An 18,048-nucleotide genomic window follows, 5' to 3' on the forward strand; every position below is an offset into this window, starting at 1 on the left:
AGTCTAAGCACCTAATTCTCCCTCCTCTCAATCCTTAATTCTTTGGGTGGAAAAAAATATGTTGTTTTACTTTTTAGGATTGAAGTAGACAGTAGAAGTGCAGCTTTGTGGAACAGATTTTTTTTTTGTGCTGGATTCTCTCTAACGTGCTGCGAAGGAACTCTGCCCAACAGCTGTCTGTGCCATATGATTACTTCACCGTTGAAAGCATCACATATGGAAAACGTACTAAAATGTTAGCTGCTTTGATACCTATGAAGAGGAATGAGCTTTTGCATTACAGAAAGAGAACGTATTTTTTAAACAATTTAAAGTAACAAAAACTCAACACACATTGGGAATCTAAACCACATTAGCTGCTGGCACGTCTGTTACTCTATTTCAATGCCTAATTCTAATGGCTGTGTTTTGTTTGCTCTTACCAGCAAACAAAGGATGGCTTTCTTTTAACTTTTGCATTCTTCATAGAGAAAACAGAACAGTTTCAAGGCAGGCCCCTGGGATTCCCTCATGAATTATCCAGGGAGAAAAATGCTATACAGCAGAATTATATGAATGCCATCTCATGTCATTGAGATAACATTACTTATTGGGAAAACTCCAAAGCCACCACACAATGCTTGGGAATCTCCCCCAGAATAAAGCTCCCACAACAGACAATCCTTTCACAGGCCAGAAGTAAAGCGGATCCTTATCGATCCAGTTCAGAATCCCAATAGCCTTTGACAGGAGGAAGAAGAAATTCCTGGTTGCATTAGGGAGGAGAGTTGCCTCCCCTTTAAATAAGTCACCCACACAGGGAGCAAAGAAGCTCGAAATTATTTCATCAGTAGCAAGAATATTCATTAACACAGGAGGAAGCTGCAACTTTCTCATCACTGCTTTGCCAGTAGTTGCATTTGACTAGCAAACAAAATCCAGTTGAACAAGGGAAAAGATTAATAGGATGAGTTGTAAGACTCTATTAATTTTATTGAATAAATTTATATATACTATTTTAATCTTAAAAGATACGCTGTAATGATGTAAACAAGGCATGATTCTTTCTAAAACGAATTAAATCTACAAAACACACATTTAAAATCACCATACAGATCGAAGAATGTAGTCACATTACGTATCAAAAATACTTCTAATTACAACTGGCTCTCAAAATATTTACTAGCTGAAGGCTGATTTTTTTAAAACTAAAAATAAATTAAATTTCACTTTCTGTCCTTAAATCAAACATGACATTATGTAAAGTTGTGGTTCACCACTGGTATGATTTATTAGGAAAAAATTGGCCCACTTCACACAATATGTTCTAACTGGCTGAAACAGTCAGGATTACTGACAAAGCTACAAAGCAGTCTGGATTCAACTTTAAAATACGCTCTATATATCTACAAACTACTCAGTTCCTATATATCTACTAAATCATCATTGGAATAGTATCCTCAGGTGGTAAATGCAATGGTTGCTACATCAAAGTACTAACCGAAAGCCTCAATCATAGATTTTTTTCTTTAAATATTAAAATAATTAAAATACTGAAGTCTTAAAATATTCCTGTACTGAATTTTTAAGGTATATTTGATTGCAGTATCACCTCTTACACTTTAGATCTTAGATTCCTGAAATGTTAAGGGCAATTCTATAACCTATTTTTCCTCCAATTTAAAATTAATTATTACTTACATATTTTAGTTAAAATCAAAACAAAACAAAACAACCAAGCCAAAGCGCCTAGATTAGTATTTCTAAATATGGCAAAATGGAGGAGGTTGACAAGTGTTTTCTGCTGGTGAATAAAGGTGTCAATGCTACATTTTGGTAAAGAGTTTGAGATTGTGATAGTGGAAATTTCAAAGAAGCTGGCCATATCACGGGAAGAGAAACTTCTTCCACCGCTGCCAGTTCACAAGCAACTGCCCCGATGCTTCCCCGGCAAGGTATTCCCCCTAGCCGATCAGATAACCCACTGGCTAGCCAGCTATTGAAACGACGAGGCTGCAGAGCAGACCAGGCCTCGCCAGCTCTCCCGCGGGGTCAGCTGTGACCACCCAGGCAACCGTCGCCCTTTCATCTCCTTTACGAGTGGCAGGACTGACAGGCAGCCGGAGCTGCCCCGGCCAGCGCCGGCGTCCCCAGCGCGCCCTGCCAGCGCCGGCTGCCAGCCGCTGCCCGGCGCGACCGGGCAGTAAGTACGTTTATAAACCTATTAAAACTACATAAATGGTATAACTTGTGATCTATTAAAATCAAAATAAACAGGAAAGGAGGTCTGAGAGCCAGTTTCTGTAGGGCAACATGTAATGTTAATTACGAGTCTTTCAAATATTCCAGCCTTTTTGGGGGAAGGGAGAGGAAAGGAAGGGAGGAAAAAAAAGACGTATAGTTGAGCTATTAAAAAGCCAGTTGGTAGTTTTAAACTCTTGCTTCAGGATTTATAACAAGGCCAAAAATTCACTCCAGGCTGAAATTTACTATCCCAGGCCTGAAATCATAAAGAAAAAAAAAGTCATAATTATGGAAGAAAAAACAAACTCATACAAAACAGTGGCTTCAGATGATTTTTGGCACTCCTTCAATGCAAAAGTGGTTTTCTTTTATTTTATTTTTTAAGCCTGAGACTCATTACTATGAAATATTCTCTTAACCAAAATTGAGACCAGGTTATTTTAATAATGAATTACCAATAAGTTACTATCACTGAATATTTTTAAAAGCTTTTCAGAATGAGGAGATATCATAATTTTCAAAGGAATGTTATTGCTTTGACTTAACCCCAAAAGCCAGGAAATTAGGAGTGGAAATTTCATCTGTAAGCCACACAGATGTATAAAAATGTTTATAAAAATTAACAGTGCATGTTATAGATGCAATGTCAGCCCCATTTTTATCTACAACTAGACTTTATTAGTTTTGTGGGTTTAAAATTTACATTAAAGAATAAAGACCACGTAAGTTTCAGTGACTTAATTCAGCACTCCTTAAATAAAGAGGCATTTCAATGTGTGTAGAATGTTAGTGTCTTTCCAAAACAAGTTATGTGCCAGTGTTACTTAGCTATATTTCTCTGTCATCCTAGGGATCTGCATGGAAGCCATTTCTTCTGCTAAATCCTGCCTGCAAATTCTAACAAGAACATTTAGGACTACAAAATACAGGCTCCCAGGAGATGCTATTGTTAAAACGGAAAAAAGGGACAAATTTTTAAAATGAACTTATGCTATTATTAGAGGATGTAGGTCTTCAGAAGAGAAAATCTGTTGTACGAGAGTGAGCAGAAAGCCAAATGCAAGCAGAGAGCACATGCCAATCATCCCTGAGGGAACAGAGGGGAGATATAGGAATTAACTGCTGTATTTCTACTTCCCACCAAAACCACAAAAGGGGCATTTCAGAGGACTAACGCATACACAGTTTGCAGATAAATACATGTCTACCTCATTACCTGAGAAGAACCTTGAAGAGCATACTTCTGTGCTGAATATTTCTGCTTCTGCATGAATAATCTCATTTACAGAGGACAAGGTGCTGAACATACGCATGTAATATTTGCAGCATGTGATGGGTGTCAGCTTGGAAGCTGCTCAGCTCCATCTGAGAATTTGGCCTGTATTTAGCCCAGATTTTTACTACGAAACTCAACAAACATTCTCTGCAGACAAACCACCTTGAACTGTTTCTTATCAAATTTCGTAAGCTAAGTGGATTCCAGTCTGGTCAATATGTAGATGGGAGATCATTATATGAAATTATGCTTTGCTGAAAAATGACAACCGTAGCTTAACAGCATCAGGAAACTGCAGGGCTTAGTTTTAAGGACATACAGAGATGACCGAGATTCAGGCAGCTGCTGGCTTCACCCCAAATAACGCTACCACACCTAATGAAGCCAAGAGAAGAGCAGCAAACCTAAACGGAGAACACTAAACAAAAAATGGGACCCAAAAGATCGGTGAGTTCAGGTTTCTTCCTCAGATGAAGATGGCAAACAGACATCTACTGTCTGCTGAGGGATATGTAGATATGAGCTATGCCAGCTCAACAGCCTGTAAGACGCCCTTTCTCTCTGGTATCTAAATATGCACTATGCTGGACTTGTACCTTGTGCTACTTGTAGGTGTTGCAATAATGATATTGCCAGGCTCCTGGCGCTAAGCAGACGAGAAGCAACTGCAAGCCTCCAAGCAGTGATGAGGGTTAGACATAAATGCTTTTCTTGTCAGCTTTTCCATTTCATATGCACCTTCTAGAGCAGAATGCTTTAGGTTAGGATCATAGTAAAAGCTTGAATGTGAATAAGTGCCTGGTCAAGAGATAAAACCTAAGGGGATGTGTTGCAGAAATCTGCAGTACTAAAACTAACATGAAGAAGGGAGTAATAGGGCAGTCACCCAAACATACCTCTGTCTATTGATCAATGCTATGAGAATGGTACTAATGGAAAATACAACAGAAAAAAAAAACAAGTAGAAAACCGGGTATGTAAATAAAAGCATCTTGATTGACACTGCGGAGAATTGATAGGACAGGAAAAAAAAACTGCATTGCTGGAGCCACACTGTATAAAAAGAATGAGTGCATATTTTTTCTGAAGCTCAGGAAGAGGCAAGAGGGAGACCTTGTGAAACTCTGAGCAAAGACAGGAAAGAATAACCACAGAAAAGCTAAGTTCTCAGTGAGATGGGAGGAGGAACACAGGCATCTTCCAATAACTCATAGTCACATCTGAACAATAAATTCAGATGATGAAGGGAAAACTATCAATCTATAGGTTGAGAACACAACATAGCAAGACATATAGACACACTTTATTACATTGTATCTCTCTATTTTTCTCTATGTATAGAGAAAATACATACACACATATATTTATAGATTTTAAATAGAGGTAACTAAGTTTAGATTTGATTCTCACAATTAAGAACTGGTGCTCTTTGAATCTAAGTGAAACTAAGAATGACAGAAATGATTAAGTGCAGGAAGAAATTAATAGCTTAAAAGAAAATTTAAAATTGAAAAAAAGTGAAAACACTAAGGGAATTCATAGATAAGAGCTGGAGAAGGAATTGAGATTGAGGGGAAAAAAAAAGCTGACACTTTATATAAGCACTCACTAAGCAGCACAGTATGTTCAGAATGACCACATGGGAACTGGGAACCCTAGCTTGATAAAGTGAATGGGAAGAGAAGCAAGGAGTTACAGATTTGTTGCTGAATTTTAGTAGCTTAAACGAGTGTTGACCAACTGATACGAGAGCTTATAAAAGAGAAACTGCAATCACGAATGTCATGAATAAACTGTGTCAAAGCAATCTCATTTTCTTTTTGATGAAGTATTGGTCTAAAAGACGACAATGATTATATCTGAATTATAACAAATATTTAACTAACCCACACAATGGCCTTTTATACAATCTAAGGAGAAACAGTCTCTTTGGTTTCTGAAATTACCACAACTCAGTTGTTTACCTTTATTCAAAGATGAGTTAACGACAGTTTGCTAGGAGTACAAATGAAGCAGGCTCCCACAGAAAGAATACAGCAATATCCAGTATTTTCACTGGATGTAGAACAGGGCATGCCTACAGGGCTGGAAAGTCCTGTAGGCACTGAGAGAATGAAGAGCAGGAGCATTCACATATATTGTAGTTTGTCTTCCTGACAGATTTTGCCCTAGCTATCCACGGTTTTAACACTTTGCTAGTAGATTACCATACACATTTGCACATCAGGGTTTCACATCGGCCAATAATCCACACACAGGCTGCTAAAATCAACCTGCTGGCCATCCTGGGCTCTCTATGCAGGCACTGGACAGAGGGAAAGAGAGAAAATCTCAGCCACTTCATGACTCAGAGCTCCTCATCTGTATATGTTTTATCCATCAAGGAGAACAAAATCCTATGCCAAGCAAACACTGGGAAAATTTTTGTTGTTATCAGAAAAATCTCAACACTTATTTTGGGTCCAGAAAGCTTTTAAGATGAGAAAAATGGAAATTCTGGGGTGAGGCTGCTGAAACGTAACTCAGTTGTGAGTTAATGCAACAGTTCTCCAAGAAAGAATATCTGGTTTATATATGATATTTGCTACCAGGCTATTACAAATTCTGACCTTGGAATACAGCTTGAGTGTGGAACTTGGAACGGCAAATTCAGAATGTGGAAGCTGGTATTATTTATAACCTGGCAAGCAGGACTCCCAGAAACTCAGTTAGCCAAAAAAAGCTAGTCCTCCTAACTACAGGTAAAACAACATTCTGAATAATTTAAAATGTTTGAAAAATATATAAAATGAAAGTATTTTAGTAGCTAGACATTTTTTTTTCTTTTAATGTTCGATGGAATGTGTTTCAAAGTGTAGATAGCTAGCTAACCGGTGTTCTTGACGGAGATGCAAAGTTATGGTACCTGACCACATCATAAACTGGCCCTCTCAGCAGGGATCGAACAAAAAGTAAAATAAAAAAGCAGTAATTTCTTGACATCTGTAGCAAAGGAAGTGAAGCAGTTTGTTCAAAACACGAAATAATAGAGAAAAACAAAATTTCAGAAGTAAAATTATTACATCAGGACTTTTTCATTTAGCTGGATTCCACACGCTTCACTTTTTCATACGCAGGGTCACACTGAAGAATCTACTCACTTCAGAACTTCCAGATAGAGTGTCACAAGGACAGTTACAACTTTTCCATTTAATTAATAATGAAACATTAAATAACTTATGGAAAACAGATGGCATTGCAGTTTATCAAGGCAGGGATGCTCATGTTATTTCCTACTACAAGGAATATGTTGAGTCCGTTTATTACAAAATAGCAAAGATATGCATTTGCCTTTTTAGGAGGAAGTAGCTGCATTTAATCTGAAGTTTATCAGAATTTAAAGACAAGATCTCTACCTAATGTAAACCAGTCTGACTTACATGAGTCAAAAGATCTGGTTCAACACAGAACACAATTTTTAATTTCTTTAAATCAGTGCAAAAACTGTGTACTTTGGATTTTTGTAGCTGGGAAAACCAGTAGAAGATATGTTTTTGAAAAAAAATACAGCCTACTTTTTAATATACATATTTTAAAAACTTATCTTCTTAAAGAAAATTGTGTGTGTACAGAGTTAGTTGAACACCACTCCCGGTCCACTCTTGATAATTTCAATCTGTTGGCTAACTTCAATCAAAATCGTAAAGGCTACGTAATTCAGGAAAACCATTGGGTAGACTGAGCAGAAAGAGTATGTTAGTAATGCCAATTAAGAGAGAATGAAAATGCTCAATACTTTCATTTCGTAGTCTGTGTGAAAAAAAACTAGCTGTGAATTCAGTTAAAAAAAGAAAGAAAAGGAAGGAAAAAGAGAGAATGAGAAAACAGGACTGCATTTTTTACTTTTATTTTACATTGTCACTGTACCATGTTAAGAGCTCTCTTACTGTTGTATCAGAGATCCTGCTACATTTGGTGATTTCTCTCAAGATCAGTTTCTTTGTATAATAATCTCAGCTTCCAGCTTTCAAGTTATTGTTCCTCTCTGATTTGGGGAACAGTTTAGACACAAATTACGTTTTAGACATCAAAAGGCAAATAAAAAGGTCCAAAGTTTTTCTGTTTTATTTTTAGGGGTGGTTCTTCCCAATGCTTCAGTATGTCTGTTGCTCTCCAAAAGCCACATACCGAAACTGCTCAGCTGATTTTACGATAAATGAAACAGCAGATACTTACCTGTAGGTGTGCTACTGCGAAATGAAGAGGATGGAGTGATTGGAGGGGTGACTGGGGGAGTAAGGCTTCCACTGCTGTGGCGAGGTGGAGTGGATACATTCCCACGGGACACTGTGCTTGACAAAGTCAGAGAGAGTTTTGGCTGAATCTTTTTCTTCAAAGACTCCTGCTCACGTCGAGCTGCGTCAGTCATAAACCTAGAACAAGGGCAATCACAAGGATAAGAGGCCTGACACACTGTCAGCAAGCAAGCTTTAGGTAAAGGTAAAATAAATATTTTTCACTCTCAGTGACTGAAGGGAGTTTCAAACTCAGCCATGACAAGTTCTTTTGCAACACAGATATTAAGATTACAAACTCCTCCACCAACAGCTTATTCACAGCGAGTTCAAGATCTGGGGCATTTGCTTCCAATTTTGATATAATTTATTTTAGACAATTGCATCATGCACACAGGTTTTTATTAATCTCTAACCATAGTTGAGCATTACAAACAATGTTACAATAACTGTTCTCAAACCTTCGTGAAAAAGCAGCCGAGTAGCTATAATGGAGACAAATGTTTGAGGCAAATGTATTGAATTTGAAGGTCAAAGTGGTGATGTGAATTATATTGCATAGCTGCATTGTTTCCAGCTTAGCATAATCACATCTTTTTTTCTAAGGGTTTCAGGCAGTGTTGTCTGACACAAAAGATGTCCAATTACATTGTAATTCCTCAAACTGGAGTTCCCAGTTGTTGAAAACCAAATGTCATCTCTCTGTAAAACTTCAGTACATGCTGCGAAAGGCTTAGCACAACTCAAGGTTCATCTCTCTGGGCTGTTAAGAGGAAATCCCATTAGTACAATGCAAGAATTACAGTAGTAATTCTACCAAAGCAATTTTTTTGCATGGGGTCTCTCACCTGGAATAAAAATAGCCTTTTTCATTTTTACTTTGATCCCATCTAAACAGGATCAATTACAGTGAAGAAGGCCACTTTTATTATAAATGAGAGCGCCCACACAGAGTTACACCAGAACACCTCATATGGCATTATCCACTACAACTCTGCAATGACACCGCACACGGACAAGACCTTCCCGGAAACATCTCTTTCACTTTACCCCACCAAGCTTTCATGCCCATTCTTGGAAACGCAACCCAAATTTCAGCCAAGCCCCTTGGAACAGACACATTCACAGAAAGTTACTTATTTTCCTGTCTTTTTATATATATATTTTTAGTAACAAAATCATTAACAATATTTACATTCAAGGCACCACTGCTGGCACCTATACTAACCCTCATTTGAGAAGACTGTGGATCCCCACAAGGGGATCTGTTACACCAACTTCAGGCACTGACTATTCAAGTGATATTTCAATCCTCCTTTGCCTCCTTTCCTCTCCACTGCCTAAATACTCATCTAGAAAGACTCCTAAAAAGCACAACCTGCAATAAATCCTGTTGTCTGCATAGTCTTCTATTCTTCATGTACAAACTGATCCATGCTTTTATTTTACCTGACAGTCAATAATACAATACACACTAGCACATGTAATGCAAATAGTAATTTAGCTACACCTACACACTTGTCTAACTTAGATTAGACAAGGTAAGCTAAGTTTTAGCTAAGCCACAAGCATTAAATTTTGAGCTCCTGTAACCTCAACAAATTGTGATGGACACATGCAGCTACCTGCAAAGTCTGTATAGCACTTGCCTCGGCACCAGCTCCCACCCAGGAACTGAGAGGTGCAATCCAGCAACGAAACAGAACGACAACAGCTACTGGCAAGTATTTGCAGTGGGCTCAGTGAAGGTGACCTGCCTTTCTCTCAGTCATGCTCTCCTCAGAGGAGCCTACCAAAGAGGAGGCAGACTCGTGCATGGAAGTGGCAGCAGAGAGCAAATCTGCAAAGAAAATAATGAAGAAATTCAGTTGTTAAGCTAGGTTTCCCCTCTGATTTCTGGTCCTGTGACAGCTCTATTTACTATGTGAACAAACGGCTTTTTGTGTGACTCCATGGGCCTTTATCATATGTGAAGATATGCAAGTAGTCCTTGATATGTGTCCAGAAAGCACCTAACATCAGGCTGGTATATCTGTATTTAGCTCCTGAGGGAAAGGAGGCAGAGGAAAGATCTGTTATCTGGTTCACAGTTTAAGTCCTGCCATTTTCCAAAGGACTTAACACACAGGCCACAGGCTGGACCAGCTGATTCTTCAGTCCTTCCTTTTGCAATATGAGATAAAGGGAAAAAGGAGGAAAAAAAAGGAAAGAAGAAAGGAAGAGAAAAAGGAAAGGAAAAACACGCATGTTTAGTATCATAACATCCCCAAAACAGGGACACTGACAAGAATAAGCACTGTCAGTGCTGTTGTTGTGACCATCAGATCTTACTGAGTCTCATGGCAATATGTAATACATGCCACAGCATCTGCAAAACGGTGCTGTAAGACAGTCCAACTTCTACTCCTGTCTGCAACCAACAGTTTAAATTAGTATGAATCACTGTATTCTTTTAGGCTCCATGGAAACTCAAAATTTTGTGACTGTTTGCAATACACAGGCTGTTTCAGTGGAAGCTACGCAGATTCTCTTGCTAGCGAGTCCAAGCCTGGTATCACTTATGGAGAGATCTCCAAGGAAAAAACAGCAGTTGTGGAACAGAAAGGCATGCATCAGGAAAAGGAGAAAAGAGAAAGAGGCCTTTTACTCATTTGTGCCAAGTACGGAAGACAAATTTGTCCTACATCTCAGAAAAAAAGCTCTTTTTTGAAGACCTGTGTACTTTAACACGTCTTCAGCATACTGTGGGGCATGAAATTTTAAGTACCATTGGAGCAATAAAGATGTATTCAGTCTGACCAAAACACGTGGGCATTGGTAAGTGGATCTTTGCCATGATATGCAACATCAATACACAATCCGAAGACATTAATAACCAGGTATTTGACATGGCAACTTACCTCCTTCAGAACAGAGACAATGCATCATGTCAAACCCAGATATGGAATTTTTATGAAGTTAATATTTAAAAAGCAGATATCCATAGTAAGTTGATTTTACAATTTTTCTTCCTTAATAAGCCTCTCTCCTCCTGGCTACAGATATTATTGACAAAACAGTCTCCAAATAGAAATCTGAATTTCACTAAAGAATAATGCAGTAAAAGGAACTTAATAAAACGGACACCAGCACATGTTTGCTTTCTTTTAAATAGGAACCTCCTACTTCACTTATTTTTGGAATTTGTACTACTATGTATGCTTGCTCCTGAAAGGGAAGTCTTATTCCTTGAGAAAATGTTATGGTAACATTATAAATCCTTGAAAATTTGGATAATAACCCGAAGCATGAACACTGCTATTTAATAAACTCAGCCACAAATAACAATGTTAAAATAATGTTGAGGTATAACCAGTCTGGTTGAAGTCCATAAAAATCAAGAAAAATAGAAATTATAGCTGAAATTTCTCTCTGTCCTGTTAACTCCCTCCCATTTGGGCTAAGCACATCGAATATACTCCAAAATACCACTTGTTGTCTACACCATAAACACAAGAAAAATGGAAGAAGAGTCTTTTGATAAGTTTGCTTTCTGAGATCTGAAGTACGAAATTCACCTTTCACATCCAAATAATCCCCTACATGTTTGGCAACGCAATGCTTTTCAAAAGAAAATTCAGATTAGAATATTTTTCAGCATTTTAATTTAACTGTGCCAGACTATGGCGGTGTTCTTCAAAGCCTACAGTAAGAACATTTAACATAGGCACAGAATAACATTACCAACTAAGGCTTTAATTTTCTGGTTGAAAGTGCATTAAGGTAGCAACATCAAGCGCTCAGAAACTGGATATGGTGGAATTAAGGTTGAATGCTGGTCTCCAAATTACATGACTGCATACTATTTTCCCTGCCTCATTTACATGTACAAGAAATGGGAAAGAGATAACGAACTGTAACTAATGAAGGCTGCTGTAAGACTCCTGGTAGGTTAAATTGTATCTCCTTGCTTAACTAGTCCATTTTGCCAGCTTAAGATCGCTCTCCTTGGCGACTGAGCGAGTCTACCCCCGTTCTCTTCAAGTCTTATTCCTAACTCTTTAACATTGCCCTCCTTTCACCACCATCCAGTGTGTAGCCGTTGCCTCTTCCACAGGGCTGTGCTTGTGCCTCGTACACCTCTCTCTCCAAATCCAGTGCACCCCATAGATGCAGCAGAACAAGGAGAATCATTCAGTCCCCAGCTGTTCACTGACCCTGTTTCGAGAGGCGTGCGGTCTGTAGGCTTCCTTGCACCCAGCTCATAATGTCAGGGAGAAGCCCTCTTCCCCCCCCCACTTCAACTTCCTCCCTTTTCTACCCCTGTTTTTTCTCCCTTCCCCCACCTTCCCAAAAATTCAACTCCCTGCTCCAAAACACGTAGGTGCAATGATTTCTGAATCAAGTGCTTGCAGCAACTTTAATAAACATGAGCAAAATATAGTATTTCCCCCTCCTCTCATTCCCTGGAATGGTTCAAGTATTTTTATTGAAACTTTCCCAAGAAATTCAGCCTGAAGGAGACACCCAGCATGGAAAATTTCAGCCCAAACAGCTGAATGTTGGCAACATAATAAGCAACTGAAACAGTCTTATAATGGAAATTGTTGCACAACCTTCAATATAGGTGGCAATATAATACAAACAGCATTAGCTGTTGTTACTAACAAAGTCACACAAAAAATAGTAGAGGTGAAGGTCAAATTAGAAAGTCTTTTAAAATCAGACCTTTGCCAAATCTCTACATAAAAAAAAAAGAAAAGAAAAAAAGTGTATGGTGGGGGAGAGTGTACTGAAAGCCAGAAGGAACAGAAGCAGTCTCCCCTGCTCTCAAGCGCCAAAAATTCCCTAAAACTATCTGTACTGACTGTTCCAGGATCGTGCCCCAGTATGACTCACATGATGATGTCAGAGTTAGTTTATCGTAAAACTCCTATTACACACAGTTCTAAGATAGTTTTAAGTGCTCTGGAAATGTCTGGACTCATATGCCCAGACTGAGGGCAAGGTAGTTATAAAAATGAGTTAGAAATAAACCGAAAGATTATACTTGAGAACTAACTTAAAAGAAGAAAAAACAAACTAGTTGCCCTAGAGGATATATCCTCTTAATAAGTGACAGCTACAGATACCAGAATATTAAGACCTGTGGGCAAGAGGAGCCCCTTTCCACTTCCTCCTGGTTGTTCCAGCCTGCTGATGCAGCAGGTTAGTCCAGCTTGGGCCAGATCTATCCCCACCTTCACAGACCTTTACACAAAGAGCAAAGTCAGCCTGTCACAGCTTCCTTGTTGACGCTGAGTATTTATTTGTTCCATTTGGTTTCTTCATGATCTAATCTCTAAAACATACGCCAACAGAGGAGATGAAGCAATTACAGGTCTGTCACTCCCCAATTATTGCAGCCGCCTGCAGGAGAGAGGGCAGGGGGATTAACTGAGCTTGCAAAACAATTACGCTGCGGAGACGTTTAGGCCCAGGACTGCTCCATAACACCGTCCAGTTGCGCACAAGCTTACAAAAATGGCAGAGCTACTTGACAGTAACTTAACACTGTCCTGGGCCTCACACTGACAAGTTGTGCCAGGCCACGAGGTAGCAGAACAGAATTAATTCTGACCTCTTTTCTCATTATCCTACAGACGACTGTGGAAAAGCATTACTAGTGACATTCAGCTCACCTTCATGTTTGCCTCATTTGGTTAGGCTGTATGGAGAAAAGGCTGTCATCTTTTCCAAAACCTAAGAAATCATGCTGCTGGACTTCCACCACTTGCATTTCATCAAACTCCTCCTTAACCCAACAGCTGGTTAAATTAAAGTTCGATTTGGCCACTGCTGGAAAGAAGAGAAGCAATCTATGGTGTTTCATAGTAGATCTACACTACTTTCTGGTTGTATCACATGTAGGTCAAAAGTGGCCAAACTTACTTGACAGATGGGCCACATACTAGCTTAACTGCATATTAAAAGTCACCCATTATTTCTCTTGCTATTCTGTGCAATTAACAGAGCAAAGTGCTGGTTATATCTGCTTCCTCCTTCAATCTTTCTTCCACTTCTGTCCACAATTCTTTTGTCACTTCTGTACCAAGAGAAAGAAGTGGTTTGAGATGGTAGGTTTAGCTTCCACACTTCCTCATCACATTAGTATTTCCCCTCCTCCCCTAAACACTGCTAGGTTAGCAGCATCTCTAGTTGTGCAATATTTGAAAACCATAGGAGGCCTCTATGTTGAATAGGAGTTTGGAGGACCCACTTCTCAAGGCAGGACCCCATTTCAGCAGCTTGGGATTCTGTGAACCCAGAAATGCACCGCCAACCAGACACATCATCCACTTCCCTGGCTGCCTTTACAAGCAAAGGCAAAACAACCCGGCTGATCCTGAAAGAAGAGACAATTAAGTTGCACTACTACTAGGATAAGCAGCAATCTGGTGAAATCTAAACTGGTGGAGCTCAGCTGTCTTGTCTCCTGGGAAGGATGAAAGGATTTGCTCATCTCTGAACTTCACCAAACTGGGCCAAAGCAAAGACAATCCATGTCCCCAGTAATGCCTCGCCACACTATTCCTGTGACAACGAGCAAAGAAATATATGGGTAACTTTCCTACTATCCATTAACTCAAATTACCCCGTGAACACCCTTGAGCACTTTCACATGCCATCCTTCACAGTGCGGGGGAAACCAAAGTGTTCTGCAGCTCTAGGAGAGCCTCTGCTGCTGCACAGCAGCTCTCAATTTTTCTTCAGAGAACTTTCAACACAGTTTCAGCAAAACTCTACAATGAAATGCCAGGGTGAAAAAACCTAATTAAGACATGTGCATAATCACACACGTTTTCCCCCATTATTTAGATTATGGAGTATTATTCAGACTACGAAGTAGTGCTAAAACATTCGATTTATACAGAGCTTCTTTTTGCTTCCCCCTCCCCCTCCCATTCTCTAAAATAACCTTCCAACAAATGGAGAAGTAACACCCCAAAACAAGAATCCACTCTCAATTATTTCCCCAAACCTATATCACATTTCATGACAGAGCTGAAACCAGCAAAACAAATCCCTAAAGGGTATTTTTAAGCTTCTGGAAAGAACTCTTCCAGCCCAGAGTACATTGCAGGGACACAATGCACTTCAGCTGGGCTTCAATACAGCAAATTCTTCTGAAATCAGGCCTTACAAAGGAACTCAGTGTTCATTCTCAGTACTAATCTTACTCAGACTAATCTGTTGAAATCTTTGTCTACATATTAAATAAGAAATATTTATGGCAAACTGAGGAGCATCTTAGGGAGACGGGAACAGGATCAGATTTCATTCTATTATTAGTCTTAAGAATAATTTGCTGATGGTACAATTCTTTCATTTCTATTCTTCAACCTGTTTTCTCAAGATGTGAAATTATCAACGCAAAATCAGATAAAAAGTAATACACAACATACACATTTTTGGAATGTATCTATCTTCAGCAGATGTACTAGAGATTACTAGGATGCACAAAATCCCTACTTTCCCATTTTCCTCAACTAATATTTTCTGTTTGGAAAAGATTTGTTTCTCTTCTATTTGTTTTGTCCTATTCTGTAACTACTGCACTAAGACTTAGTTTACTATATCAACTTTCCTGTACAGAGCACCAATGTTGTCTTTAATCATTTTAATCAAAATGTTGTATGTGTGGCCTACCACCCTAAAAATAGCTATTTACTTAAAAATAAACATTCTGAATCTTCTCAAGATACATTAAAAAAAGGTACTTTACCTTTTTCTTGAGTTTGTGCATGTGTAGGTCATACAGCAAATGCAGACTCTAGGACTTAATCTTTTTTTGAACATTGACAGAAAAAATGCATGCCACAGAAAACACTAGGACAACAATGTGATCAGGGAAGATGCAGTCTTATTTTACGTATTTTGTTTGTAATGAAAATTCATCACTTACCCCCTTGACTAGTACAACAAACAAATGGTATTTCTTTGTTTAAAAGAAACAAAATTAGGGCTCACAGAAACCAACTTAAGAAAGCAACAGTAATTTCCAAAACATTAGAAACAAATTTCTAAGTTCTCTTCCCTCCCACTGTCTTCCCATTTTTTTCCTTCCCTATTTTGAAGCGACGATTGAGTTTCAGAACGGAGCTATAACTTATCCGTAACTTCAAAATGCTGTAATTTCCACGGCACGAAGGCAATAGTTAGGCAAGAGAGATACTTAAGGAGACAATCTGCAGGAAGCCAACCACTTTCTGGCATGCTGTTGTCACCTCTATTACAAATAAATAAGAGTTGCGATACTCCTTTCAAGTATATCCTACCAAAGTGCTAATTATGCCGCGCTCTGCCTCTAACGTGAAACTACTAAACTAGTTCTTAGCTATCAAACTCATCCCAGAGTTTTGCCTTTGGCAAAAAAGGAATATCTCAACGGTGTACAACAGTTGCAGGCTTCTCTACAGTAGGGCTGAGTTTTCAAAATGCCGCAACACCCCCATGACTTCAGTGTAACAGAGCAGCCGTCATTTCAGAATTCATCCTCCCCACATTCACCAACCGGCTTGTCCGGGCGTCCAGCCGCCTCCGCTGGCTCAGGGTCATTAACGAACAAAGCAGCCGTCGTCGGCTGCTAACAGCAGATACTTTATGGATTATTGCTTAATTAGTTGCTGAATATATCTTCATGAATCCTTACATTTCAGTTCATATCCTTGCTAATACACACAAATAATGTAACGTTACACAGCAATCAAATGTAACAGAGCCTAAAAGAAGACTCTTAGATTTCAATAATGTGAAATGTTAAGTTTAACTAGTAAGAGCTTTTCAGTAAAGAATATTTGTACATTTAAAGTATTTCTTAAAAAAAAAGTTTTAAAAATGCACGTTGTCATTTTCAAAATTTGTATCACATATACCAAAGTCCCAAATTTATCTGCTTAGTATAAAAGTTGCTACGTTAACTAAAGACTATGTCTTATGAAAGAGTACTAACAATTTCTCTTCAGTAATACTCTAACTTAACAAATTAGATATTAAATAGTTTATGGTTTTTTATATAGCATTTGCTGACTTATTAGAATACTCTGTGCTTTAACACAAACTAAGTGCAGAATTCTGGAAAGCAGAGTAGAAAATTAACAATTCTTTTAGTGGGAAGAAAGAGTGGGGGAGTTAAATTATATTTGCATTTTTATTTGGAGAAACTACTGAATTCTCAGTCACTTTGCAGAACGTAAAATTAATCTACTCATAGAATAAAAACAAGGGGTCTGTATCTCCTAAAATTGACTTGAAGCTCAAAATAGTTCATGTGGGACTTAAGTAGTGTAGCAGCCCTGCTCTGGCTCTCTGCACAGGCTTGAGTATTGTCAAATTGCCTAGTTCCAGTAGGACATGTACTTTCAGATGTGTTTAACCTAAAATACCATATTTTTTTCCATTACTGGTCCACCCTCTTTCCTTCTTGAAGAGCCTATTATAACTATTCACATAAAAACAATTTCTTTTGCTCAGTCCTACACAGAAGTAGACATATGTATGCATGACATTCACTTTAAATGTTGGACTTGGTTTGGTTTTATTGAGGCCTGAAAGATTTCTAACTTTAAGAAGGAGGGAGTCAAAATGTCACATATTTTATTTCTGTAATGTTCCATTTATGTCAGGTTATTCTTGTGTCATTTCATACCAAGTTCTTTAGAGAATTCAAGTCAACACCCAGAGTCATCACGGAAAAATTTAAATACAGACATTATCACAAAGCATTGATGGTTAGCTATATAGATGTCCAGGATCAATCTGCATAAATAAGTCAATCTTTGATATTCTACATGGTATTAGTCAAACACATTAACCAACGTATTTTCCAGTCTTTCAGAAATGTACTACATCTTGGCTCCTCCAATAGCATCAACACAGCAAGCAAACCAGAATACCTATTCACAAAAACATGGCAAAAATGTAGTAATAACCTGCGTAATAAATAAATTCTTTAATCCTGTAAGTGCCAATTCTCAGACTGCAAAGTCTGTGCACTTACCATTTAATTTTATTTTTAAACAAACTTTATATCTGTCTAGGAGAAAGGTTCTGCACCAATCCAAAACACGATCCTCTCATTGAGAAAGTCTTGACATAAGGAACAGCCAGTTCAAAAGATGCTCTCGCAAGCTTAAAGTACAAGCGAAGATTTAGATGGAAAAACATTTTTTAAAACTGATTATAAATTAGTATTCAAAGGACTGGGTGGGGTGAAGCTTATAATGGAAAATTGCAGCAATCTTAACATTAGGAATG

At 38.4% G+C, this 18,048-nt stretch overlaps 1 protein-coding gene across 2 annotated transcripts in view; it reads right to left on the reverse strand.

Moving 5' to 3' along the window:
* Positions 1-18,048, reverse strand: part of JAZF1 (JAZF zinc finger 1) — a 197,674-nt gene that overhangs the window by 24,870 nt on the left and 154,756 nt on the right. For both annotated transcript variants that reach the window (XM_062567825.1, XM_062567826.1), the window contains exon 3: positions 7,715-7,911. In XM_062567825.1, coding sequence (XP_062423809.1) covers positions 7,715-7,911 — 197 coding nt within the window. The remainder of the gene's footprint in view (positions 1-7,714; positions 7,912-18,048) is intronic.

The sequence above is a fragment of the Rhea pennata genome, chromosome 2 (assembly GCF_028389875.1).
Source record: "Rhea pennata isolate bPtePen1 chromosome 2, bPtePen1.pri, whole genome shotgun sequence".
Taxonomy (NCBI): domain Eukaryota; kingdom Metazoa; phylum Chordata; class Aves; order Rheiformes; family Rheidae; genus Rhea; species Rhea pennata.